The sequence below is a fragment of the Oryctolagus cuniculus genome, chromosome 17 (genome assembly GCF_051225735.1).
Source record: "Oryctolagus cuniculus isolate XC-2025 breed Fujian yellow rabbit chromosome 17, ASM5122573v1, whole genome shotgun sequence".
Classification (NCBI taxonomy): domain Eukaryota; kingdom Metazoa; phylum Chordata; class Mammalia; order Lagomorpha; family Leporidae; genus Oryctolagus; species Oryctolagus cuniculus.
Window position 1 is genome coordinate 58,228,585 of NC_142883.1, and position 26,012 is coordinate 58,254,596.

The 26,012-nt window shown below is 54.0% G+C and overlaps 1 protein-coding gene across 2 annotated transcripts in view; it reads left to right on the forward strand.

The window, feature by feature from the left end:
- The first annotated feature begins 2,899 nt into the window (after window positions 1–2,899).
- LOC100352865 (heparan sulfate glucosamine 3-O-sulfotransferase 3B1) overlaps window positions 2,900–26,012 on the forward strand; it is a 46,145-nt gene continuing 23,032 nt past the window's right edge. The window contains exons 1-2 of one of the 2 annotated variants that reach the window (XM_089317846.1): window positions 2,953–3,886; window positions 7,741–8,614. In XM_089317846.1, coding sequence (XP_089173972.1) covers window positions 3,348–3,886; window positions 7,741–7,798 — 597 coding nt within the window. In that variant the 5' untranslated portion in view covers window positions 2,953–3,347 and the 3' untranslated portion in view covers window positions 7,799–8,614. Of the gene's footprint in view, window positions 3,887–7,740; window positions 8,615–26,012 lie in introns of those variants that run through there. The other variant, XM_002718869.6, reaches the window with a different exon arrangement.

Genomic DNA, 26,012 nt, shown 5'->3' on the forward strand with positions numbered 1-26,012 from the left:
CTAAAGGACTGGACCCACCTCCCGGATTAGACCACCTGCCCCAGGGGCCGGAGGTGCGTGCCGCATTAGGTAATCCCAAATAACCCAAAATAAAACATAGGCCTTACAGGTGAGCCGAAATTCAACTCTGCGTTTTCCCACTGCAGATGTTCTGCCCAAATTCACTAAAGCTAAAACTTTCCCCGGGTTTTGGCGGTGGCTTTGGCAGAACACGCGTGGGGGACCCCCGCACGGCTGAGCAGTGGTTAAAGGCAGAAGCACAGATCGGGTGGGCCCACGGGCAAGCTTGGGGACAAGCAGGGGCCAGGCTCGGGCCTCGAGCTGCCCATCTGGGCAACCTGACCTTGTGAGACGGGCGTTGCCCGAGGGCCAATCCTGAGCGGCACCGCACCGGGTGATGGAGGGTCGGGGGCGCAGCTCCAGTGGGACTCCCGAGAGCCGGGTAGGACCCGCCAGGCGGGCAGAAAGAAGGGACAAGGCGGCTGCGAGCGGCCCTGGTCCCACTCTGGCGCCACTGCCGAGGCCCGGCAGGACTTGCGGGAGGCCCCCCAGCCCCTCGCACTGAGCGCGCCGCCAGCTCCCGCACTGCGCTGGGCAGCGGAGACCGGACGGGCGGCGGGTGGCTGAGCTCCGGGGCTCTCCGCTCTGCGCCTCACTCAGGGGCGATTTCCGACGCCCACAGCCTTCCTTCCACTCTCTCCCTCCCTCCACCCCCGGGAAAAAAAAAAAAAAAAAAGCCAGCTCCAAACACATCCGGAGCCTGCCTCGCTCTCTCACCCGACTTCCCTAACACCCCAAGGCACAGGGACTTTATTTATTAATTTTTTTATCTGGAGGATTAAAATCCTGAAAACATCATTGAGTCACACCCGATCTGCACCGACGTTAACCACACGCGCGCTGCAAGGAACCCAACACTCACAAGTCAGGATCTTCATGTCCCACCGAAATAACAAGAGCCTGGGGACACTTAATGCCCCCCCCCCCATTTTCAAAATAAAGGAGTCTGGCTGGTGCACAGAAATCTATTTGTCCTCACGTTTCAGAAGCGTAAATTGGGAATTAAGTGAATTGGGTGAAGAATCCAGGGCGCATAAGTCACTTGGAGAGAATCCACCCAACATCCCTGCCAGGCCAGAAAAAAAAAAAAAAAAAAAAAAAGCCGGAAAGTTCAAGGTGGGATGGGGGGGAGGGGTGGCGAGGGAGGAGGAAAATCCTGAATTATTTCCCCCTCGACAGTTTTGTAGGAAAATGTGTCAGCGCTCAGGGGAGTTACAAGGAGGTCGCGCGGGGCACCGCGTGGGGCGCACGGGTCCCACGCCGGCCGCTGCGTTTTCCTAACCCTCTCCAGTCACGGGGCACATTTTTGGAACCGGAGACGCCGAGGTCAGAGCGGCTTTCTCAGCTTGCTCCCCGGGGTGGGGTTCCCAGGAGACACTTAGTGGGGACACTGGCTCCGGAAGGGAGAACAGCGCGGGCGGCAGCTCCGGCTGAGCCACTCCGTGGGCGGCACCGGACCCCCGGGGCCGCGCGGGGGCCGGCGTCGGAAGAGACGCTCTGTCCGGAACCACGGGCCGCCAGGTGTTGGGAGGCCCGCCGGCCGCTCCGCCGCGGGGCCGCGGGGCTGCGGGCGCCGGGATGCCTCGGAGGCTCCTGAGCTTCCTCCACACGCCCGGGACAGGAATGCAGCCGAGCGCGGCGGCGCCCCTGGTCCCCTCTGCCCACCCAAAAGCGGCTGGAGTGCCTGGGAGCCCCCGCTTCCCAACCTCGGGGCAGGTCTTTTGTTTCCCCACTCTGGGCAGAGAGTGGGGTTCCCAGGAGACACTTAGTGGGGAGGCTTCGGCTGGACTTTGACTATTAGAAGAGTGCCACTCGGTGACGGATGTGCCCGAAATCGGCACATTCTACGGCGAAAGGCGACAGGTCAGCGAGCCAACCTGTCGCCTGCCTGAAGGCGAATGTTGGCTTCAATACCGATTCAGGGAAAAAGAGAAAGGACAAGTTCTCAAACGTAACGTGTCCAATAAACTCACAATACTCAGAGGACAACTTTCTGCGCTGACTCCGCTGGTGCGCGCGCACGCGTGTCCAAAGGAAACTTTTTTTCTAGACTCTACCTTTTAGTTAATTTCTCCCCGCGCCTTCTCCCTCCCCACCCCCCCCGGCAGTTTTAGAGGCAGAGATTTTTTTTTCTTTTTTCCTGGAGGACGGTTTACTTCCCACTTAAAAGAGAGGCAGGCCGAGGTGGGTGGGTGGGGGTGAGAGAAGGCCCACCTCCTGGCACAGAGTAAGAAAAGACAGGGGAAAAAAAGCGATTTCCAAACAGGCCTTCCATTTCTCAAACCGATGCCCGTCCGGGAAGGGCGTGCCTCCTGGGCCCCCGGCGAGGGACCGGCTCGACACGGGCCTTGGGTGCACCTGCGGGCGCCCCTGCCTCCTCCAGTCCCTTCTCCTACCCTGCAGCGCACACTTGGGGATCGCGCCCGAGACACATCTGGACCGGGGCTCGCGTCCCGGCATCTGGGCAGCGGCAGCCCAGGCCGGCTCCCAGGGAGCGATCGCGGAAACGCACGCGAGTGCGCCACTCGCTGGGGTGCGACCTCTCCCAGCACTCCGCCAACTCCAGCATCCGTCCCAGCATCTGCGGCTGGCACCAGCCCCTGGCTCCGCCCCCATGAGCCCGCCCCCTCGCCCCCGAAGCCAATAGCCTCACCCGGTCGCTCTGCACCGCCCCCAACTCTTTCCACACCTCCACGCCCCGGGAGCGGGTTGGCTGCTGAGTCCTGGGTGAGGCCCCGCCCTCGGCGTGGTGCTCGCCGCTTCTGGTAGGAAGAGCAGCCCGTCACTCCGCAAGGCCGGGCCCGCCCCCTCCACCTCGGTCTGCTCGCTGGCTTCCTGCGCAGTTCTCCTCCGCAGCCTCCGCCGGGGCTGCTCTCCAAGACTGGGGCGCTCAGAACGGCGAGCAGGCAGCCCCGGCGAACAGCCGTGCGCACCGTCCCGAGCGCTCCGGGAGAGCGCGCGCAGGGGCTCTGCTAGCCCGCAGCGGGCCGTGACGCCGCAGGAGCAGCCCCTGGGCCAGCACTGACCGCCGCCCCGACTTGGCGTTCCAGTTGCGGCTGCTCCCGGGACAACATGTCAAGAGCCGCCGCCGCTACAGCTGCCGCCGCCACCTGGAGAGCAGCAGCAGCAGCGGCAGCGGCGGCAGCGGCGGCCGCTTTGACCGCGGGCACGCGGGGGCAATAAGCGTCCGGCGAGCCGCGGAGGGGGAGCCCTCTCTGCGCTCACTGCCCCGGCGGGACCCTGGCCATGTGCTGAGCCATGCCCCTGGCCGCGCCCGCGGGCAGCGCATGGGGCAGCGCCTGAGCGGCGGCCGCTCCTGCCTCGATGTCCCGGGCCGGCTCCTGTCGCAGCCGCAGCCGCCCCCGCCGCCGGTGAGGAGGAAGCTCGCGCTGCTCTTCGCCATGCTTTGCGTCTGGCTCTACATGTTCCTGTACTCGTGCGCCGGCTCCTGCGCCGCCGCGCCAGGGCTGCTGCTGGGCTCGGGCTCCCGCGCCGCGCACGCCCCGCCGGCCGCCCTGGCCACCGCTGCGGACGGGACGCCTCCCAGGTTGCCGTTCCGGGCGCCGCCGGCCACTCTGCTGGCCAACGAGGGCGCCGCGAGCCAGGAAGAGCAGGGTCCCGAGGCGCCGGACTCCCCCAGTCCCATCTCCAGCTTTTTTAGTGGGTCCGGGAGCAAGCAGCTGCCTCAGGCCATCATCATCGGCGTGAAGAAGGGCGGCACGCGGGCGCTGCTGGAGTTCCTGCGCGTGCACCCCGACGTGCGTGCCGTGGGCGCCGAGCCCCACTTCTTCGACCGCAGCTACGACAAGGGCCTCGCTTGGTACCGGTGAGTGCGCGCGGGAGCGGGCGAGGGCGCGGGGCGGCGGCATAGGCTGCAAAGGGGGCGAGCGCACGCCGGGTGCGCCCAGCTCGGCTCTCGCCAAGACCCGGAGAAACTTCTGGCGCAGCGCCGGCGGCTCAGTGGTCCGCGGTGCTCAAGAACCACAGGCAACGGGGCAGCGACTTGGTGTGCGCTTGGAGAAGCAGGGTGCCCTCTAGCCATGGCGTTGCCGCCCCATACGCATCAATCAGGGTCGCCAGGATTTAATTTTTCCTGGCGGAGCCCCCGGGACGCTGGGAGGAGCGTTGTGCGCCCCCGCCGACACAGCCTGCTCCCTGCACCAACTTCTGAGCAGTTTCTGCGCTCCAGACTCTAGGGGATCGGGCGGCGACAGCGTCCTGCCGAGACCGCAGGGAGGTTGTGGGTTTCGGAGTTAACATTGCTCCTGGCTCCCGGGGCCGGGAGGGGCGTCGCACCCGCGCTCGGCTCCAGCGTCTCGGGCTCGGGAGGGTGAGCTGGGGCGGGCGGCGAGCGGAGCGTGGAGCGGTGCTGGTCTCTGTCGGGCAAAGGCGCGCACTGCAGCCGGTGTGAGCGGCGCGCAGCTTTGAAGGCTTCCCGGCGCCTCCCGGGCAGGGCCCACCCGTTTCCCGCCTACCCCGGCCTTGATGCTGGGGGGAGCGAAGAGCAAGGAACGCGTGTCTCCGCGGGCTCTTGACACGTCGGGGGCACAAAGACTTTTTTTTGGGGTGGTGGTGGTGGTGGTGAGGGTATCCAGGGATTGGAAACCAGAGTAGCTTCGAGGTGGCTGCTGCCCAAAATTTCTTTTTCCAGTCCGAAGGGACAGACAGAATCGCTACCGCTGCCCACGGCTTCCCGCAGCTCCCGGGCCTTGGGGCAGAGGTGGTTTGGCAGAGTCCGGGCGAGGCGCACGGGTGGGCAAGGGGTTGCCAGACTCCGGCGTCTGCAAACACCGTCTCCGCCCTGAGGGTCTCCTTCTTTCCGGTCATCATTCCCCGAGCCCGCGCGCGCACGGGTCCCCGCCAGCCCCCCAGACCCAGTGGGCTTCCAAGAGGCGGCAGACTTCCGGAAACAAAACGGAGAGAAGGGAAAACGGGGATCCCTCACACCCCCACCCCGCTCCCTGTCCCCACCCCGCCGTGGGGACTCGGATAGGATGGAGACTGCCGAAGGGGCCGACCTCTCGCCCCCAAACCCGCGCTCTGAAGGGCTTCGCCCAGTCCCTGGCCCCACAGCCCTGTGCGTTTGTTGTTGCGAGAAGTCGCCCACGGGGCTCAGGGTTCTGGTCCGGTGAGCGCGCCTCAGAGCTGCCATCTGTGTAATGGGCGCAAAGCCGGGCGCGCACGCTGGGCCCCTCCCCGGTGGTGTGCTGTCGTCGCTGCGGCCATAGTATTGTCACCGCTTCCACAACGCCCATCGCCCCGTCCCGGGAGCAGGCCAGCGCCCTTCCAAGGTGGACCTGGCCACAGCTGGAGGCAGCCCGGGTTTCTTTTCTTTTCTTTTCCTTTTATTTTATTTTTTTATTTTCTGGGATCAGACAAGTGTTGGGGGGGGGGGCTGGCTGGAGAATCACGGATTGCGCTAGGTCGTGCGGGCGACTTGCCGTCCACCTGCCGCTCTCCCGTTTCGTGGCCTCGGAACGCAGAGTAAGGGACAGAGACGCACTGCAGACCCTCGGGCTTCGCGGCTTGCGTCTGCGCTGCTAGCGGCCGCGGGGGCGGCTGAACCTGCGGGATCCGCAGCGGGCCCGGGACACCCCTTCATCCTCCCGAGCCGGACGGTCGCGCCCCGGGAAGCACCAGGCCCGCGCGGCCGTGACCCCGTGGATCGTGCTGCGGGAGGAGCAAGCTGCACACCGGCCCCAAACGCAGCGTCCCCGGAGCGCGGGGCTAGTGGGTTTTTTTTTTTTTTAAAGAAAAGGCAACTTTAATGCTATCTGTTTAAGTTAAACATTTTTTTTAATAAATTAAGAATACTGTAGTTGTCTGGAAAAAGAAGTGTTGGCTTCAGAATTATTGCAAAGGCGGTGATTTTTAAACAGAGACTCCCGGCCCGGGGCGCGGTATCCCGATTCCCGGCGCCCACGCTGCGCCTTTGGGCCTCGCTGCCGTGCCCCAGGGCTCTGCTAGGCCTGGCGGCCCAAGCGAGGTGGGCCCCGTCGCTCACCCGGGAGAGTGGCCCTTGGGAAGCGAGGCTGGGGCAAGTCTTCGGAACGGGGTCGCGGGACAGCGCGGGAGACCCACAGCCACGGGCGCGCACGGCTGGGTGCCAGGGTCACTCGTTCATCGGTTTAATGGGTCGAGGCGTGCGGCTCTGGGGGCGCAGGGCGGCCGACGGATGCGCCTGGAGTTTCGGAATGGGACTCCGGCTCGCATGAGACTCTCGCCCCCGCAGCCCGATCCGAAGGGGTGGTGATGGCCTTGGAACCCCGACCCCTTGCCACCCGGCACGGGGAGATCTTTACTTTCCCAGCCTCCTGACCCAGTTTGTTTTCGTCTGTGATTGGGACTCTTCCCCGAGTTTATTATCCGGCCCCGTGGAATCCACCTTCCAAATGCAGCAGCAGGTGCTGGCGGGGGTCCCCTCGGGGTGGCTTGCCGGCCCTGGGTGGTGGTGGTGGTGGGGTAGGGAAACATCCGAAAACTGGGGTAGGGGCGGGGTGTGGTTCTGCAAAACTTGCCATTTGCAAGGGGTGGAGAAGACACATCCCTAGACATCTAGGCTTGGAATCTTGATTGAAACTTGGACTAGCCAAACATTTAATATCTAACTTTTAAAGTTTTTTTTTTTTTTTACCTTTAATCTGTTTTAACTGGTGATGGATTTTCATGGACTTGCATGACCTCACTTTGTGAATTAAGTGTGCCAAATATTATTATTGGTTATACAGAAACGTGTCTGAGATTTTTATAGGGACAGAAACTCCTGGATTCCCCTTCCCCAGTTTGAGTGGTACACATAGGTGGGCGTTTTAACTCGGTGGCTGACATTAAACCAAGTGCAGTGTGTGTGTGTGTGTGTGTGTGTGTGTGTGTGGTTTAATAATACTGTTAGCTAACACTTACTGAGTGTTTTCCCTGTGTGCCAGCCACTGTTTCAAGTTTTACAGGATTAGCAAATTTAATCCTCATTACAGCCCTGTGAAGTAGGGACTTTTACGGAGGAGCAGCAGCAGGCACAGAGAGGTTAAGCAACTAGCCCAAGGACTCACAGCTGGAAACAGGGCAAAGCTACAGAGGAGCTCAGAGCTGGGTTTAACGTTTTTGACAGGCTTCTGACTGTGGTGCCTGCAGTGACGGCAGTGGGCATTATGATGTCAGTCATTTTAAAAGAGCATGAACTCCCAAACAGGCTCGGTGAGTAATATCCAAAGTTGGTTTAGAAGTGGAGTGAAGGCACCCACACCACTGTGGCAGTTTTATGTCTCCGTGCACGACAGAATCAAAGGAGTCATTAAAATGACACAAATTTCCCTCCAGTACAAGAGGCTGAGAGAACGCAGCCAGGGTCCTCGCCCGCCCGAGGAGTGGATTTATTCTCTGCCATTTGCCCTTTTTCAAGGCGGGGAGGTGCTGGGGGACATAGGGTTAAATGACACGGTCCACAACTTCTTGGGAATTAATGTATTCATTCAAAATACTGCCTCCAGTGAAGGCTGAATAATTAATTTGTACATATTAAACAGAACACTCATACAGCCAACACTTGGAGCAGGTCTCTTAGAATGAGATTCTAAAAACCCCAGTGACTTGAGACATCTCACATGGCAATCTTGTCCACATTTTTTATTTTAACAAATGCCGAGAAGCCTAATTGCCCACCCTCCCTTTCTCTTAATCTAGGTCTAAAAACCTGATGACAAAGAACGCTTCTGGCTTCCCGGAGGGAAATTTAAGATAAGATCTGATTGGGGATGATCTGTTTTGAAGTAATTGCACTCTCAGTGCTGGAGTTTAACCGGAGCTTCCAACTCATTTCCAAGCTGCTGGGTGAAGATCAAAAATCTACATTTGTATGCAACAATTTGAAATACAAACCGTCATGTTACAAAGCTGTCAGGATTTATTAGCAAGACAGTGTAGCATGTGCTGAACTCTGTTTTTAATTAGGCACCTAAATTAGACCATAAAATGGTTGATTAATCTTTTACAAGTTGAGGGGAAAATATAACATAAATTAACCTAATCATAAGTGTTTTCCCAGATGCTTGAGTTAATAAAATAGTCAATATTTAATAGCCACCTATTTGTTTTAGATAAATAAAATGCTGCAGCGTGTGTGTTAACTTTCACTTATTGTCTTCTGAATGATACATTGTAATTGATCAGGTCTCTTAAGGTTGCAGCCTGTGTCTTTAAAAGTATTTATCAAAATAGAACACAACAATTACGACTTGAATGCTGACTCAATTAGATTTTGAATTTTAGAATGGACCCTAATTATGGAAAAATTCTAATTTGGTGTAGACTAATATTTATGAAGGCAATTGCCCCGCTAACGTCGTGTTGTTTGGGATTTTTAAATGACCTCTCGTGGTATCTGTTTTCCTAATTTGGTGTCTTATTTTTTGCTTGACGGAAAACTTTTTGATATTTTGAAAAAAAAAAAACTGTCACAAAGCCTCATGCCATATCCTCATGCTAATTGGCCTTTTTGTTGAAAACATGTGCTAGGACATAGGCTTTTCTGGTTATTAAAAAAATGAATTAAAAACGAATTCTTTGAATCATGAAAATTATTTATAATTGAAAGTGCACCAGAAATTAAAAAAAAAAAAAGACCACTGTTAGTCTTAAATCAGGGAGGAGCATTTATTTAAAGAAATTTGGGACTGCTTGCCTGCTGCTGCTGTCTCGGGTTTTGAATACTTTATGTTCTCACTCTATGAACATGGAAATTCAGTTGACTGGCAGAAAACACAGAATGTCCACACTAAAGGCAGAACATAATGAGCATTTCTTTTGCTGTGAATAGAGTTAGTTTCCAAATAGGGCGCTACCTCTCTCATTTAACAGTCGATGCGTTCACACAGGACGAGAAATTTCAGTCCCAGGCTGTTGGCATGGTCAGGAATCCCAGCAAAATGAATTCCCCAAGTATGTGGCATATTTTCCAGGGTAATGAAAACAATATGCCGCCTACCTCACATGAAAACATTTACCATGACCAAAGAGAAATGAGATACTGATATCTTTGAAAACTAATTGTAAGTAGAGCATGAAACTTTTTTAAAATCTATATATATTTAAAAAGTTATCTTGACTCTGCAAGCCCTCTCAAACTATGCCAAAATAAAACTCACATCAAATAAAACTGATGTTAGGTTCTGTCGAGGTTTTAGTTTGATTTTTCTCATCAAGCGATCTGGGGAAAATTTAGGGCGTGAGGAGTACTTTAGAAGTACCATCATCCTAAATCTACATTGCAACCAAGAGGTTATGCCAACAAAATCCACTTCTTATACATAGATAAGAGCGGTATCCAAAGCCTTTATATTTGGATGTCAAGTGCTTTTTAAAATACCGCCTACAACGGTTCTGTGGCTTGGAAAAAAAAAAGTTAGAAAAATAGCTCAAGCTCCTGGGTGACTAAAAAAAATTTGACTTTTGCCACTTGGAAACACGTTTATAAAGAAGAGCGCTGTAGGCTTTCCAGTGCAGATCTGTACACATTGTCACACACACACACACACACACACGGTACATTGCTGGGCTTAAAAAAACCATTTTTCCTGTAAATTTGGCAGATGTGAAAATTAAGCCTTTGGTTTCACACCGAGCTGATTGCATTTCGGCCAGGGCTGGACTCTGGCTTGCTAAAGGGTCAGTTCTTGAGGGGCCATGCACCTCGATGGAGGGGCCACGTGTGGCTCCGGACCCCAAGTCGCTGCCCCCACAGCCACTGAGCATCGGAAACCCATAAAAGGCCCCAACATGGGACCCCGGGGCAATGTGTGAGGAGCCAATGGCCGGTGGCATCAAAAGCAAGGGCAGGGAAGTGAGCAGAAACTCGTGTCCGAACGAGTGGGGGAGTGAAGAGACGCTCCCTTGTGCAAGGCGGGTCACCCGAGGCGTCCAACGTGGCCCCAGACGGCCCGACGCGGCCACGTGGGAGCCACAGCAGCCTTCGCGTACAGGGCCCGGTCCGGAAGAGGGAGAAAATGGCCGAGTCCCCCCGCCTCCCCAACCCGTCGGCGTCAGGGATCAGTCAGCACGGCCCTTGTGTCGCGTGAGGATCACTGCATCTGGCCCGAGGACCGCTTGAGCCCTAGAGACAGATGGCGCGGCTTCCCCGCGTTGGGGGCGGGGCCGAGGCTGTCCCAGGTCACGTGACCCGCAGCGGAGCCCCCACCCCCTTCGCTCCCTCCGCCTCGCGCTCGGGCCTCACCTGTCTGGCTTGAGCCCTGGGCGGAGCGGCCCGCGCTGGCGGTGGGTGGGGCCGGCGGGACCCGTCCCAGCGCGGACTGGCCAGAGTGACTTCCGAGAAGCCAATGGCGTTCGGGCTCCTCAGGAAGCCCCGCCTAGCGCAGGGGAGGGGGCGGGCAGAAGCGAGCGCGCCCCGCCCTTGCCAAGTGGGTCCAGCCGCTCCCGCCTCAGACTCGTCGCGGTTGAATGGGTCCCTGAGCCGCCTTTGCTTTGGGAGCGGGAAGCGGGAGGTGAACTCTGGTCCACTTTCCCTTTTTTTTGGGGGGGGGGGGGAAGCTGTGTACTCTTCCATAATGACTGCCAGTCAGGCAATTCAGCGTGCTGAGCAGGTAACAGAAGATCGCTCGTTTCCTCACGGTGACCTGTGACAGGGGGGCATGAAAAATGGCAAGGACCCGGATTCCTACCTGTCCAGCCCCGTTCCGTTCCCTAATCTCACCTGGACCAGGACCGAGGGGCCCGAATCCCCCACCCCCGCCGCCGCCTCCCCGCCCACGTGCCGCGGACGCGCACCTGCGGGCACCCCCTTCCCTAGGGCCCTGTGCCCGCCCCCTAACTTGGAGCAGGTGGGGAAGGCGTGGCTCTCCTCTAGCCACGCCCCAGCCCCGGGGTGGGCGGGGGTGGGCGGCGGCCGAGAGTCCCGCGGATGCTGCCCAGGGCGGGCTTGGTGTGCGGGAGTCTCCTCCGTGGTGGGTGGGAACCAGCAGCCTTGATTCTGGAGTTCCTAAGAGTTGCAGCAGTAGCTGACCCTGATGGGACGGGCCGGCAGCGCGCCGAGCACTTTGCTCTTGCTTGCAGGAGATGGCCTGGAAATGCCAGGTGTGGGGGCTACTTGAATTCCCGTGCGCTGTCCCCGTTGGAGGCCGTGGTTCGCCCGCTGACCACTCCTGGTGCCCGCTGCCCGCTGGGCGCCCTCTCCCTGCCTCTCTGGCTGGAATCCCGCCCTTCCTCTTGATGCGCGGGTCCCTGGTGCCCTGCCGGCTGGTGGTCCCAGTCTCCAGGCACTTAGGGCGTGCTGGCGCTGCCGGGACACACGAGTTAACAGACTGTTCCCACGAGAGCTCAGGGCTTGTAGAGCGGCCCCAAGTGGAGGAGCCCCCGTGGGAGAGGGTGGGGTGGAGCCGAGCAAGGTAGGGAGGCCAGGGCGCCCTTATCATGAACTTGGAATATTGAATGGGGGAAGCGCCGGAGTGATCATTTTGAGGCTTTTCCTGTACTCCACGGGCGGTGCATTCTTATAAAATCAGGTTTACCTATCTTTATTTCATTTACCTAATGGTGATTTAGCGAGCACTTAATTTTTTTTTTCCAATGAGAAATGGCGTTCAACATTCGTATTTCCAAGGATGGTGATTCAGAGAATAAATAGATCATGGAGAATGTCAGTCTCACTTAGAAGGAAAACGAAAAAGTGCCTAGGATTGTTGAATGATGGTAAGGGGGTGACCAGACCAGAATGGACAACAAGGGACAGATTTCAGCAAGCGGAAGATACTGAAGTAGGGTCAGAATACCCGGAGTTAACCCAGTTTGATCTTTTTGACGTCAAGTGACCACTTGAGTGTCGAAATGTATAGCCTGGTGGGGCTCAAAAACTCCTTACGCTTATCTGCCTCCTTCCAGTTCAAGTGGCAAATCCGAGCGTCTTAGAAGCAAGGAGCCCTACACCAATGGCCAAATGTTTCACCGGCATCACACAAGTTTGGTGAAAACTACAAACGTGTCCGACGGACACATACACGATCAGTGTCGGTGAAGACTCCAAGGTTGCTTTTCTCAAACAGAAACTTAATTTTTAAAAAATAAATAGACTTAGTGGTTTTTTTTTGGGGGGGCAGTTATATACTCACAGGAAAACCGAGTCAAGTGCAGAGGTTTCCCGTATACCCTCTACCCCTAGGCATGCACAATCTCCTCCCCTTTCAACATCCCCCACCAGAGTGACACGTGTTATAGCAGCTGGTGGACGCCCACTGCTAGTCCAGCCTCGATGCAGGGGTCTGCTGTTGGTGTCCTGCCTTCTATGGGCTTGGGCTGGTGTAGAATGACACGTACTGTCCTTTGTAGTGCCATCTAGGTTGGTTTTCCACTGTTCTCCCCATGCCTGGGGCGTGTGTACTTGTAGAGCCCAGAGGAAGTACGAGAACCATGAACTTGTCCTTGAAGAGCTTGTCGTAGTTGCTGGACCAAAAATCCAGAGGCTTAAAGAAATCTCAAAGTCATTTAAGCACTGATTTAAGAACTAAAACCACATTTGTCTTGCCAGATCACTGATAAATCTAAAAGTCGTTTTAAGAAGCAACAGCAGCTGATGATAGAGTAAAATCTTTATTTTTTGGTAAGACTTATTTGTATTTGAAAAGCGGAGTTACAAAGAGAGTGAGGGAGAGACAGAGAGATCCTTCATTTGCTGGTTTGCTCCCCAAATGACCTCAGCAGCTGGGGCTGGGCCAGGCTGAAGCCAAGAGCCAGGAGCTTCCTCCAGGTCTCCCATGTAGGTGCAGGGGCCCTAGCACCCAGGCCATCTTTTGCTGCTTTCTTGGGTGCATCAGCAGGGAGCTGGATCAGAAGTGGAGCAGCCAGGACACAAACTGGCACCTTTATGGGATGCTGGCACTGTGTGGGTAGTGGCTTAACCTGCTGCACCACAGCGCAGGCCCCAGTAAAAAATTCTAAATGTGATTTTGTAGTGTACACTTTCCAAAGACAGTGAAGGAGGGAAGAAGGGGCAAGAGTGTCAGTTACGTGAAATGCAATAGGGAGAAGGAAAACCTCTGGCTGAGCCAGCCAGGGCGTGCTGGGCAGGCCAGAAGGCCAGGCGCTTATTTCATCTCAACTGCGAGCCTTCCTGTGTGATTTCCTTGCGTTTCAAAGGAGGAAACGGAAGCTTGCCAAGGTTGCCCAAGGTCATACAGCTGTACCTGTAGGTGGCTGTGCCTCTTGAACCCACAGGAGAAGGGAATGCCTCCCGAGGGCCCTCCCAACCCCACAACTTGGAGGTTTATTCATGACTGAAATGCAATGTGGTGTTTCTGCTGGACCCGGTTAGGCCCTCCCTCGCCTCCCCTCCCCTCCCCTCCCCTCCCCTCCCCTCCGTTTGCTCCAAAGACAGAGACTTTGCCACAGCAAGTATTCCTGAGATTAAATGTGTTTTTCTCTCTCCTTTTCTGCCTCTGTACTTACGAGCTCTTGGACGCCTTATGCTCACTCTTCAGCCCGTCCTGTTGCTTGGACTTAGGCGCTGATGGTGGTAGTGCTCACCCGTGCCCTCCCTGCACCGACCCATCACTTCCGGGTCATCCCTGTAGCCTTTGCACCAACCACAGCACCTGTGTGCTCAGCTCTCTTCCTCTGATCACGGTCTCCAGCCAGTGCCCCCTTTCCCAGCCCTGCCTCTTCTCCCACCTGGTCCTTTAGGCTGCCCACTACACCCATGCTACTCAGACTCTTATTTTGGGAATGCTCCCCCACATACTCTCTGTGGCCACTGTTTTCCTGTTGCAGCCTGTGACACCCTCAGCACCCTTGTCCCCACCTTGGGAGGCAGCTTGTTCTGTACTGGTCCCCAGTGGCTGGCTGTGCACAGGAAGATCTCCAAGAAAAGACTCAGCCCACCCTGAGTTCATGCCCTTGACCAAGAACTTGGTCTTTCTTCTGCAGCGTGCTGGCCCTGCCAGTCACCTGCCCTTACCCGCTACAGGACTGAATGATGTTCACAGATTGCAGCATTCATGTGGGTTCTACTCTCTTAACCACTTTTCAGCACAGCCTTATTTTATAGCTTTCCCAAGCTTCCCGCCATCATTTCTAAGGAAGTGTTGCATTTTCTCTCTTTTCAGTATTTTTTGGATGCAATCCCAGACATCATATTATTGTATCTGTAAATCTGACTTATGGGTTATTTGAGTCAAGTTTTTATCCACATACTTACAGAACAGTGCCCAAGTCGGAAGTGTGCAACACGGTGAATTTTTCCCAAAGCGAACCTACAAGTGTGTGGGTAACAAGTGCCAAGACCAAGAGCCAGCATGAAGCAGGCCTGGGGCACAGTGGTGAGGTCATTGCTTGGGATGCCCACATCCCATGTCGGAGTGCCGGTTCAAATCCTGGCCTCTCCACTTCTTATGGCAGCTTCCTGCTAACGGGCTCCCTGGGAGGCTGCAGTCACGGCTCAGGTGCTTGGGTCCCACATGGGAGATCTGGACGGAGTTGGGAGCTCCTGGCTTCAGCCTGGCCCAACCCTGACTGTTGCAAGTTTCTGGGGGACTCAAACAGCAGATGGAAGATACATCTCTGTCTGTCTCTATGCCTTTCAAAAAAAAAAAAAAAAAAGAGCGAGCAGTTTAAGAGCCCCCAAAGGTGCTCTCTTGCCTGCTTCTGATGACTGTCACTGTCCCAAGGACAAACGCTCTTCTGCCGCCACAGGTTAGCTTTGCCAGTGTGGAACTGAGTAGAAATGAGAATGCAGAGACCTTTGAAAACGTGTAAATTCATTGCCAGTAGGGAGAGACTGGGAGATGTCACAATGGAAGTCCTGATTTCCAGCTGCTTTTGGAAAGGAGCGGACACTCTGGGGCCTGCCTGTAGGATGACAACAGCTGGCTGGCACGGGGAGCAGCTGCCTCTGTTTGCCAGATTCCACCCCCCCCCCAACACACACACACACACACACACACACACACACTGTCCCTTTTTGTCTCCCATTTGGCCTAAGCGTCACTCATTTGTTATTACCAGACTGGGGAGCTACACCACTTCCCCACTTTTTTCAAGTCTGCACATTGCAGGATTGAATTTCCTCCATCCAGTGTGTCCTGGACATTCTTGTTCGGCTTCGGCGTTAGCTGTTCTCTCTAACTGTGCTGTCCTTGTGTACCAGTATGTTGTCCTACTGTGTGTGACTGGCACACGGCTCATACCCTCAGCCTCCCCATACAGGCCTCTGCCTGTCCAATGAGCACAGTGATCATGACCTTGGAGATTTTAGCCAAGACAGGTTTGTTTTTTTTTTTTTTTGAAAGGCAGAGAGAGAGAGAGGCATCTCCCATCTGCTGGTTCACTTCTCAAATGCTTACAAGAGCTCAGGCTGCGCCAGGTCCAGCCCAGGAGCCAGGAACTACATCCACATCTCCCATGTGGGTGTCAGGGACTTGAACCATGACCTGCTGCTTCCAAGGGTGCAAATTAGCAGGGAAGCTGGAATGGAGAACAGAGCCGGGACTCCATCCCCGGCGCTCTGATACAGCATGTGGGCATCATAAGCAGCATTTTAACTGCTGTAGCAAATGCCTGTCCCCAAATTAATTATAATAGCTTTTAAGTGCTTACTGTCAGGTTACATATTTATCTCTTCAACAGCAGTAGTCTGTGGCCAGCATTGTAGGCTAAGCGTCCCACTCTGGTGCCGCATTCCTGTATGGGTGCCGGTTCCTGTCCCAGCTGCTCCACTTCCCATCCAGCTCTCTGCTAGTGACTTGGGAAGGCAGCAGAAGATGCTCCAAGTGGTTGGGCCCCCACATCCACATGGGAGACCCGAAAGAAGCTCTTGGCTTCAGATCAGCGCAGCTCTGGCTGTTGCGGCCATCTGGGGAGTGAACCAGAGGATGGAAGACCTCCCGCTCTCTCTCTCTTAAAACAAAATAAAGGGCATCCCATATGGACACTGGTTCGAATCTTGGCTGCTCCACTTCCCATCAAGCTCTCTGCTATGGCCTGGGAAAGCAGTAGAAGATGGCCCAAGTCCTTGGGCCCCTGCACCTGTGTGGGAGACCCAGAAGAAACTCCTGGCTCTTGGTGCAGCTCTGGCTGTTGTGGCTATTTGGAGAGTGAACCAACAGATGGAAGACTTCTCTCTTTCTCTCTCTGCCTGTGCCTCTCTATAACTCTGCCTTTTGAATAAATAAATCAATATTTAAAAAAAAATTGTGTGGAACCTAGCATTTCTCTTTGAGGGCAGAGTTCTCTTTTCTTTCTTAGGAACTTCTTAACAACACTTGTAACTTAAGTTAGTTAACTTCGTAGGAACTAACTTAACAACACTTCTGAGGAGTGTTCTTGGGTATGAGTGCCATTTTGGGGGCTGTTGGAGCAGAGTTTTTTTTTTTTTCCTTTTTTTTTTTTAAAGATTATTTATTTCTTTATTTGAAAATCAGAGTTAAAGAGAGAGAAATCTTCCATTTGCTGCTACTCCCCAGAGGGTCACAATGGCTGGGGCTGGGCCAGGCAGAAGCCAGGAACCAGGAGCCCCATCCGGGTCCCCCACATGGGTGGCTGGGACCCAAGCATCCGGGCCATCATCTATCTACTGCATTTCCTAGGTCATTAGGAGGGTGCTGGGTGGGAAGTGAAACAGCCAGGACACACACCAGCACCCACATGGGACGCCAGCATTGCAGGCAATGGCTTCACCTGTTATGCCACAAGGCCGGATCTTCACAGTTCTTGCAGGACCGGGAGTTTGACCCCCAATCTTGCTCTCCCTTTCTCCCTGCCCCCTCCACCCCTGCAGTAGGCTGCCTGCTTCTTCCTTTCTTAAAGCCCGCATGTCCTCTTGCTGAAGATGTCATTGCAAACCTGTGGTGTCTGTCTGAGCCCTGCCTCCTTCCGCAGGATGAGAACTGGCCCAGCCCTGGGGTTACAGTCCATGGGGCACCCTGGGAAGAAAGTGGCTGAGGTCAAGGTGGAGAGCCCACACTTGGCTGCTGAAACTTTCAAGTCAGGCCTTGCAGGAGCTTCTTGAATAAGCCTGCACTTGCTGCTGCTCTCTAAGCAGGCTCATTGCAGGTTCAACTTTCCTCCAAGCAGCTTATGTCTGTTTCCAAGGGCTTCCATGTCGGTGCCGTTTATGGGGCAAGATGTTTGATGGTGCTGGGAAAGGTAAAGCTTTTCCCAGTCTGCCTGGCCCAGGGCAGCTCCCATAGTGTGTGTGTGTGTGTGTGTGTGTGCATGCGTGCACGTGTTCCCATGCAAGCACCAAAATGATTGGTCACTCTGCACAGACCATGGAGGTCTTCGTAAATAATGGGAGTGCTACATGTAAATACTAGCAACTTTGAGCTGAAAACAGAGCCAGTATGTTTAAAAAAACAAAAACAAAAACAAAAAAAAAACGCATGTTCCTTTTCTGTGTCTGGAGCCGAGGGGAACACTTAAAGAAAAGCTCTGTAGTCACACAGCCCAGGACACAAAGGTAACTTTCAGATTAGGTGTCTCTGGGAAAGGAGACGAGTGGAACGAGATGGAGGTTGATTTACCTGTTTGTACCCAACTTCAGTTACAGGAGTCTCGGGGTTTCCCCTGTGCGCACTCCAAGCTTGGTCTGCTGATCTTGCGATCTCTCGATGTACTTACCCTCTGCTCCTCCTATCTGGGTCACCCCCCACCTCCACCCTGAACCCTTGCTGCACTTGCCAAGGGCACTGCACATGGTCTAGAGGTGAACAGCTTCACACCAGCCTGGGCTGCTCTGTTGGGTATACTCCACTAGCTTCTCTCTCTTATCGCACTTCCCTTCCTATAAAGTTACGCATCTTCTACAGGGTTATTTAATACCTGCCTTCTCTCTCTGTGGGCCTTGTGAAGATCAGGAAATAATGAGGCAGCCTTGTTGCCAGTGCCTGACCAGAACATCTGGATGCCACTGCTAATGGAATAATGCGATGTCTGCCGTCCATTCAGTCATCCGTGAATTTATCCACCGGCTCCTTTGACACCCAAGAATGGGCCCTGCAGTGAACAAGGACTTGGAAAACAAAGTGTTGAGCCATTGTCTGAATCCTCCAGGAGCTCCTAGTCATGGCGAGAGGCATATCCAAGAGCACTTCAAGAAGTTTATGGAGACGTGGAATGAGAAGATAAGTTTAGGGGCTGGCGTTTTGGCACAGCTGGTGAAGCCGCTGTCTGTGACCCTGGCATCCTATAGCAGTGCTGGTTCATGCCCTACCTGCTCCACTTCTGACCCAGCTCCCTGCTGATGCACCTGGGAAAGCAGTGGAAGATGGCCCTAGTGCTTGGGCCTCCTCCACCCACTTGGGAGACTTGGATGGAGTTCCAGGCTCCTGGCTTTGGCCTGACCCCAGCTGTTGTGACCATTTGGGGAGTGCACCAATGAATGGAAGTTTCTCTCTCTCTCTCTCTCTCTCTCTCTGTGTGTGTGTGTGTGTGTGTGTCTCCTTGTCTCCCTGTAATACTGCTTTTCAAATATAACTTTTTTTTAAAAGAGTTTACATTTTGGTGCAAAAAAATTTGAAATCCATGCATAGTTTTGTTCATAACCTGCATTTCCCATGAACTTTTGGAGGACCTCCTTGGAGAAAAATGTGAGAAAAACTGTGAGAGCAGGGAAGGGGAGATCCAAAGAAGAAGCCATAGTGGTTGGGCTCACTCCTGCTGCCGAATCTAGCTGTGCCTGTCCCTGTCGCCTCCCTGGTGACTTGGACAACTGTCCCTAATGGCCTTAGTTCTGTGGTTTGAAGTTTTGGAGGAGAGACAGCCATCCTTCCTGCAAGCTGAGCCCTACCAACCTCTTCCTCTCCCTCTAGCATGTGTGCAGAGGGCATCCCTGGCATTCCTTGGTGGCGGTGGGGTCAGGGGAGTCTCAGCTGGCAGTGTAAGCAAGAGGCCAGGGAGCACCAGGGAGCACCAAGTGCTGCAGCTGCCCGATCCAGCCAGGGCGAACCTCAGCCCTTGTGTCTCAGGATGCCGCGCAGGGCTGGAGAAGCCACATTTGATTGCTGACTGCTCTCATTCCCAAAGTTTCTGTCTTGTTTCCATCACTCACCTAGAAGGAACCCAACTCCATCCTGGAAAAATTCCATGCTACAGGTGATTGCAACTCTTGATGAGGTCTGGCTTTGAAGTGCATTTCTAAGCATATATTAGCGCCAGATTCTATTTCTGGTTGGAGGACAGACGGGAGAGGCTGGGAGTTGTGTACAGGGTACACCTGTCCCGGTCAGGGGCTGCCGGTGCGAGCTGGGCGGCCCCCTGTGCTGGCCCTGCCTCTTTCCCTGTCTCCTCCAATGGAATGTTGAGCCATGCACAGTTATTTTTAGGGCTGTCTTTTCTTCCAGTCCCAGCTGGAAACAGAAGTGCAGAACAGGCTTTTGAGTATTTTGTACTTTGTCAGAAAGAGCATTTGCCAAGGGAGCAGATGTGCCAGCTTCCTCGAGACTGAGCTCTCGTTGGCTTTTGAAGACTTCCATCCAAGCCGCCTCTTCTCCCCCAGATGGTGTCTTTGTGGGGACGGGAAGTGCAAGAGCCCGTCACCTGCGCGGTGGGAGCCGTTTGTGGCTGATCAGCCTCCAGATGTGACAGGTCCCATGTGTGAGCGTCTGGCGTGTGGGCTGCAGGGAGAGGTTCTCCCCAGTGTGGCTGCACTGTGCTGGTGCAGCAGCCAGCTGAGGTTCTGAACCGTTGGCCCCACCCGGCTCCTGGTGAACACGTGACTTTTGCAAAGACTCTCCCAGCTGCTGGTTGCTTGTCAGTTACATTCTGACTTAGATTTGGTGCAGTTTGGTCTTGGCTATAAAATCCATTGGCTTCTCTGGATTCCACAGAGGGTAGAGAGAGGGCAGTTGCCATGTCACTTCCTTCCAGAGGACACTGGCATGGGAGAAGACCCCCTGGGGATTACTCCATTTATTTGGAAGCCAGGAATCGCTCAGGGAGGAAGTCAAGTTGATGTCAACTAGCTCTCGGCGGCTGGGTATTTCAATTCCCACCGATTTTAGTTTCCTTCCATATAATTGCATCTTCCTTTTATTAATTTACTGAGCATCTATTGTGTGCCAGGTGTTGGGGCTACAAAGATTTGCTCACATAGCAAATATCGTTGAGTGCCCATTTTTTATAAGGTTTATTTTTATTTGAGAGGCAGAGACAAACAAGACAGACAAACAGAGCTCACATTTACTGGTTCACTCCCCAGATGCCCCAGTGGCTTGGGGGTCCCAGCTGGGGCCTGGGAACACAACCCAGGTCTCCCGTGTGGGTGGCAGGAACCCAAGAACTTGAGCCGTCACCTGCTTCCTGCTTCTGGGTTGAAGGAATACATGTGAAAAGGCACAGAGGTTTCCATGACAGAAATTCAGAAAATATGCCGGTGCCGGAGCTGGCCTAGGATGTGTTCCCGGGTCTGTGTGCTCCAAGCTGCTGGCTCTCTGCTTGTCTGTGTGGAGCTTTTCATCAGCGGGAAACTGTGGGATGGGAGAATCCACTTCCCAGCTCCTCAGACCTTCAAGGGGCACAGTCCTGGGAGCTCACTGTTAGCATTCCTAGGAGCTGAGCAGGGACAGGCTGCTCCAGCCACAAGGCCCAAACTGGTCATTAAGAGGTGGGGGAGCAGGCACACACCTGCTCCAAATGTGCTCCTCATGTGGCTTAGCGCTCCGCATAGACCCGGCACTGGGAAACAGACGAGTGTATTCCCAGCTCCCCTGCCCTTCCCAGGCCCTCTCATTCCCCCTCCAGGTCCTCCACCCTCCTTTCCTTCTTCCCCTCCGATCTGTTTTTATGCCTGGATGCAGAATTTCTGGCCGCTTCCATCTCACGAAGCCATCTCTTGTCATTTTATCATTTTACTGGGAATGACCCCCCTGTTGGCTGGGCTTTGATCTGCACACCCAAAGTCAGAAAGTCTCGCCCCTTTTGTTGTCCCACAGTTGTGCAGGAGGAGCCAGCTGGGGCACTGGACAGGCGGATGGCACCCGGGAGGGCATTTGGTGGTGGTAGCGCTTCTACCCCAGAAGGCTGGCTCATCAGACGCTTCCCACCCCACATTCCTGCTTTATAGCTGGGCTAATTTAATTTCCAGCCGAGAGGCTACTCCCCATATGATGGTAATCTCCAACAGTTAATGAGCTAGAAGGGAGGCCGCCTATTGGGTTGATTGCTTCCCCCACTCCTCGGCTCATGGCTTCCAGGGCTAATTTATGAGCCTGTTTGTCTCTTGGTTTGAGAGGCTCCCTCAGCCTGGAGCTGTTTCCTGTGCCTCCCCTCTCCTGAAGATGGACCGAGCTGTGAATTCTGGCCCCTTAGCGCTCACTATTGGCTCTCCCCCTAGCTCCTTTCCACCCTTGGTGGAGGCAAAGGGATGGAGGAGAGGAGAAGGGATCATCTGTGCACAAAATCCACACGCTCATTGTGCAATTCGGCTCCTTGCGTGATTCCAGCTGGGCCTGTTGGATGAGCTGTGTTGGGCAATTCCAGCCTGCGATCCTGGTCCCAGGATTTGGGGCAAGTGCTGCTTCCTTCTGTGGAATAGTGACACAGTTGGAAAAAATCAGGGCTGTAGCACACAGCCCGGAGGAGGGGATGTGGCAGGTGCAGGGGCGTGCTTTGGGAAGCCCGATCTAGTTACTTTCAGTTTGGAGCTAGTTGGTTTCAGTAGGGTTGGGTGGGAAATGAGCTACAATGAAAGTGTAAGGGCAGATGTGCGGTAAAGAGGTAAGAGCTTCAGCTTCTACTCTCTAAGTCTCATCTCTCTATGCGATGTATTGTATATATCTTGTCTCTCATATACAGTCGTCCCTCAGTATCATGGGGCACTGGCTCTGGGACCCCCTGAAGATACCAAAATCCACAGATGCTTGTCACTTGTGCAAAATGACATAGGATTGGCTTCGAGCCTATGGGCATCTTCCTGTATACTTTAAATCATCTCCAGGTTACTTTTTTTTTTTTTTTTTTTTTTTGACAGGCAGAGTGGATAGTGAGAGAGAGAGACAGAGAGAAAGGTCTTCCTTTTGCTGTTGGTTCACCCTCCAATGGCCGCCACGGCCGGAGCACTGCGGCCCGCGCACCGCGCTGATCCGAAGGCAGGAGCCAGGTGCTTCTCCTGCTCTCCCATGGGGTGCAGGGCCCTAGCACTTGGGCCATCCTCCACTGCACTCCCTGGCCACAGCAGAGAGCTGGCCTGGAAGAGGGGCAACCGGGACAGAATCCGGCGCCCCGACCGGGACTAGAACCTGGTGTGCCGGCGCCGCTAGGCGGAGGATTAGCCTAGTGAGCCGCGGCGCCAGCCTCCAGGTTACTTTTAATACCTAGTACCATGTAAGTGCTGTGTGAGTAGCTATTACACTGCATTGTTTGGGAAATAATGACAAAAGGGGAAAGTCCGCACATACTTAGCACAGATGCAATTTTTTTCCCCTGAATATTTCCATGCTTGGGTCCATGGATGCAAAACCAACAGCCATGGAGAGTTGATGGCATGTGTGTGTGTGTGTGAGAGAGAGAGAGAGAGAGAGAGAAAGAGAGAGAGAGAGAACTGTTTATTGCATTATATTTTATAGCCTGTATAATCCCAACCCGTATAAAGCCAACCTTTTTTATTTTTGGTTGTCAGACAGGTGGGAAGGTAGAAACCCCTTTAGAGAGGGGGTCAGAAGTGGGGTGGTTACTACGGTGGAGTGTTTTGGGCTCAGAAATTCTTACAAACACGGGATTCAGAGCTTCCCATTCCGCGGTCTGAGTTCCTGCTTTGCCCTTGCCCACCACTCCATCTGGCGATGCAGAGTCTAAGCTCCATCAGCCTGTTTTAAATGGAGGGCGGAAGTCCCTTGAGAATGTTGCCCAGGAGCCTGCAGGGTCGTGGGTGTGCAGCCCCTGGCTGTGGGTTGCTGCAGGTCTTAGAGAGCTGGCGTCATCCTGGCCAAGGCAGAGAGAGGACCATCTCCTGATCGACAGGGAAGCCTGTTTACTCCTCACCAGGGCAGACTTATTTCTCTGGGGCCCGCGCTTGGAGGGTGATAGTGGGCAGTGTCTTTAGAACTTTACAAAACCATGCGAACCTGTGGATGTGCCGGTTCATCATTTTCATGTTTAATAAAATACAAAGGCATATCCCATATGTAAGTGGTTCAGCCAGAGTATTTAAAGTTCTATTTATTTATCTGAATGGCAGAGAGACAGAGACTGACAACAGAGATCTTCCTTTTGCTGCTTCACTCCCTAAATGCCTGCAACAGCCAGCCAGTGCCGGGCCAGGCTGAAGCCAGGAGCCAGGAACCCCATCTGAGTTTCTCATGTGGGTGGCTGGAATCCAAGCACTTGAGCCATCACCTGTTGCCACCCAGGGTCTGCATAAGCAGGAAGCTGGAATTGGGAGTGGAGCCAAATCTAAGCACCCCAGGGGTTGTGTTAACTCCAGTGCCAAAGGCTTGCCCTCAGAAAGATCATCTGGGTGGTGAGCAAGGTTCATAGAGTGTTAGTGTGGTGCCAGCCTCCCGTAGGGATGCGACTGGAATCCTTATCCTTCCTGCCCTGGCCAGCAGAGACCTTGTCAGACAGGCTGTGGCCCGAGGCACAGCTGACCTGTCCCTAGTGTGTAGCTGTTGGACCCTTCAGGATCTGTGAGCCCTGAAGCTGAGAATCCAGGTCCACCTAGATGCTGTGTGTGCCCGTCTCTTTTCCAAGCTTCTCTGTGCCTCCTCAAAGCTGAAGAAATGTGCCCTGGTGTCCTGGTCTGTGGGATCCGCAGAGGCCTTGTTGTAGCCAGCAAGGGTAGAATTCTTCTTCTTCTTCTTCTTCTTTTTTTTTTTTTTTTTTTGACAGGCAGAGTGGACAGTGAGAGAGAGAGAGACAGAGAGAAAGGTCTTCCTTTGTCGTTGGTTCACCCTCCAATGGCCGCTGTGGCTGATCTGAAGCTAGGAGCCAGGTGCTTCTCCTGGTCTCCCATGGGGTGCAGGGCCCAAGCACTTGGGCCATCCTCCACTGCACTCCTGGGCCACAGCAGAGAGCTGGCCTGGAAGAGGGGCAACCGGGAAAGAATCCGGCGCCCCGACCGGGACTAGAACCCGGTGTGCCAGCGCCACAAGGCGGAGGATTAGCCTATTGAGCCGCGGCGCCGGCCAAGGGTAGAATTCTGTTGTGCTGTTTCTCAAGCTCCCCTTCTGTTGTGAACAAGCAGAGAACCGTCTGTCTTCAGAGGCAGGAGGGTCCCAGTAAAAGGGGACCCCTTTCTCTGTGCCCATTCAGGAAAGCTCACGACCTCCAGAGTCGTGGAGACGGCTTCGTGTTGGGTGTGATGAGGCCAAGAACCAGCAGTCCTGCCAACACTGTTGACGGTGTTTTTTTAATGATGCGTAAAGAGCAACAAATACATCAGGCGATGAGCAGAAGAGAAGAAAACCCACAGTGAGGAGATAACATGGAGCCGGGAATCGGCCCAAGAACGATTCTCTCACATGCTATGGACGTGACCTACAGCTTCCTTGCGGCCGCTGCAAAAAGATAAACAGCAGGTCACACAAATCGCACACACGCAAAGCTACTCCAAAGATACTGTCACTGTGTTTGGTGTTCGGATGGGAGGTTTGCCCTGAAAGGATGGCTCAGGGGAATGGCCACTGCACAGACAGAGCCCTACAAGTAGCACATAGTTATTTTAGCCTTTTTGTTTGCCGAAAGGTGCATTTTCTTTAAAAAGAAGTTTAGGATTATAACTCTACATACACGGTGACCAGGTTGACGAATTTATTTTCCTGTCTGTTAACGAGGGAATCAGGCAGATGTTACCTTCAGTGCCAAGAAGAAGTTGAGGGCCGGCGCCGCGGCTCACTAGGCTAATCCTCTGCCTTGTGGCGCCGGCACACCGGGTTCTAGTCCCGGTCGGGGAGCCGGATTCTGTCCCGGCTGCCCCTCTTCCAGGCCAGCTCTCTGCTGTGGCCCAGGAGTGCAGTGGAGGATGGCCCAAGTGCTTGGGCCCTGCACCCCATGGGAGACCAGGATAAGTACCTGGCTCCTGCCATCGGATCAGTGTGGTGCACTGGCTGCAGTGCGCCGGCCGCGGTGGCCATTGGAGGGTGAACCAGCAGCAAAGGAAGACCTTTCTCTCTGTCTCTCTCTCTCACTGTCTACTCTGCCTGTCAAAAAAAAAAAAAAAAAAAAAAAAAAAAGAAGAAGTTGAAAGAATACAAGTTTACTTGAAGTTCAAGGGGATGTGGACTTCAATTTACAAATAAATTTTCCACGAGCTGGGAAGTCCTGTGCACCTCTTCCAAAAAGAATTTGTTTGCATATCTATAGTCAAGAGCTACTTTATATTGGTTTATTGCTGTCTATCATTTACAGAGTTGCAAAATGATCTCAAAGGCAGTAAAAGGCTAGAATCAGATAACCAGGAGGGTGTACTCTAAACTATGCATAGTTTTCCACTGGAAATACCCAGTTACACTTTCTGCTTATTCCAAATGTCTTTCCAGTCTGCTTATTCCAAATGCCTTTCCAGTTTCTTACATTGTTGTTTAGCAGGTTCATGGAGTTTTTCATTAATTTTTAAAAATTTTATTTGAGAGAGAGAGAGCTGTCATCTGCACACAGAAATACTATGTGGGTCTCCCACAAGGGTGGCAGGGACCCAACTATTTGAGTCATCGCCTGCTGCCTTCCAGGGTGTGCATCCATCAGAAGGGTGGAATTGAGAGTTGGAGCTGAGAATCAAACCCAGGCACTCCAACCAGAAACATGGGCGGCTAAACTGCTAGGCTAAATGGCTGATCCTTATGAAATCAGTGAAGAGTACAAATCTCTTTAAGAAATGCTGCCAGTAAACACCAGCTCCCTGACTTCTGATACGTTTTCATGTGGCTTCTGTCTGAGGTCAGATCTGCATCTTATTAGCATTTGTTCTTGTGTTAATTTGCCTTTCATTCTTCTCAAAACCACTTATTTTTTGCCACAGTGCACAG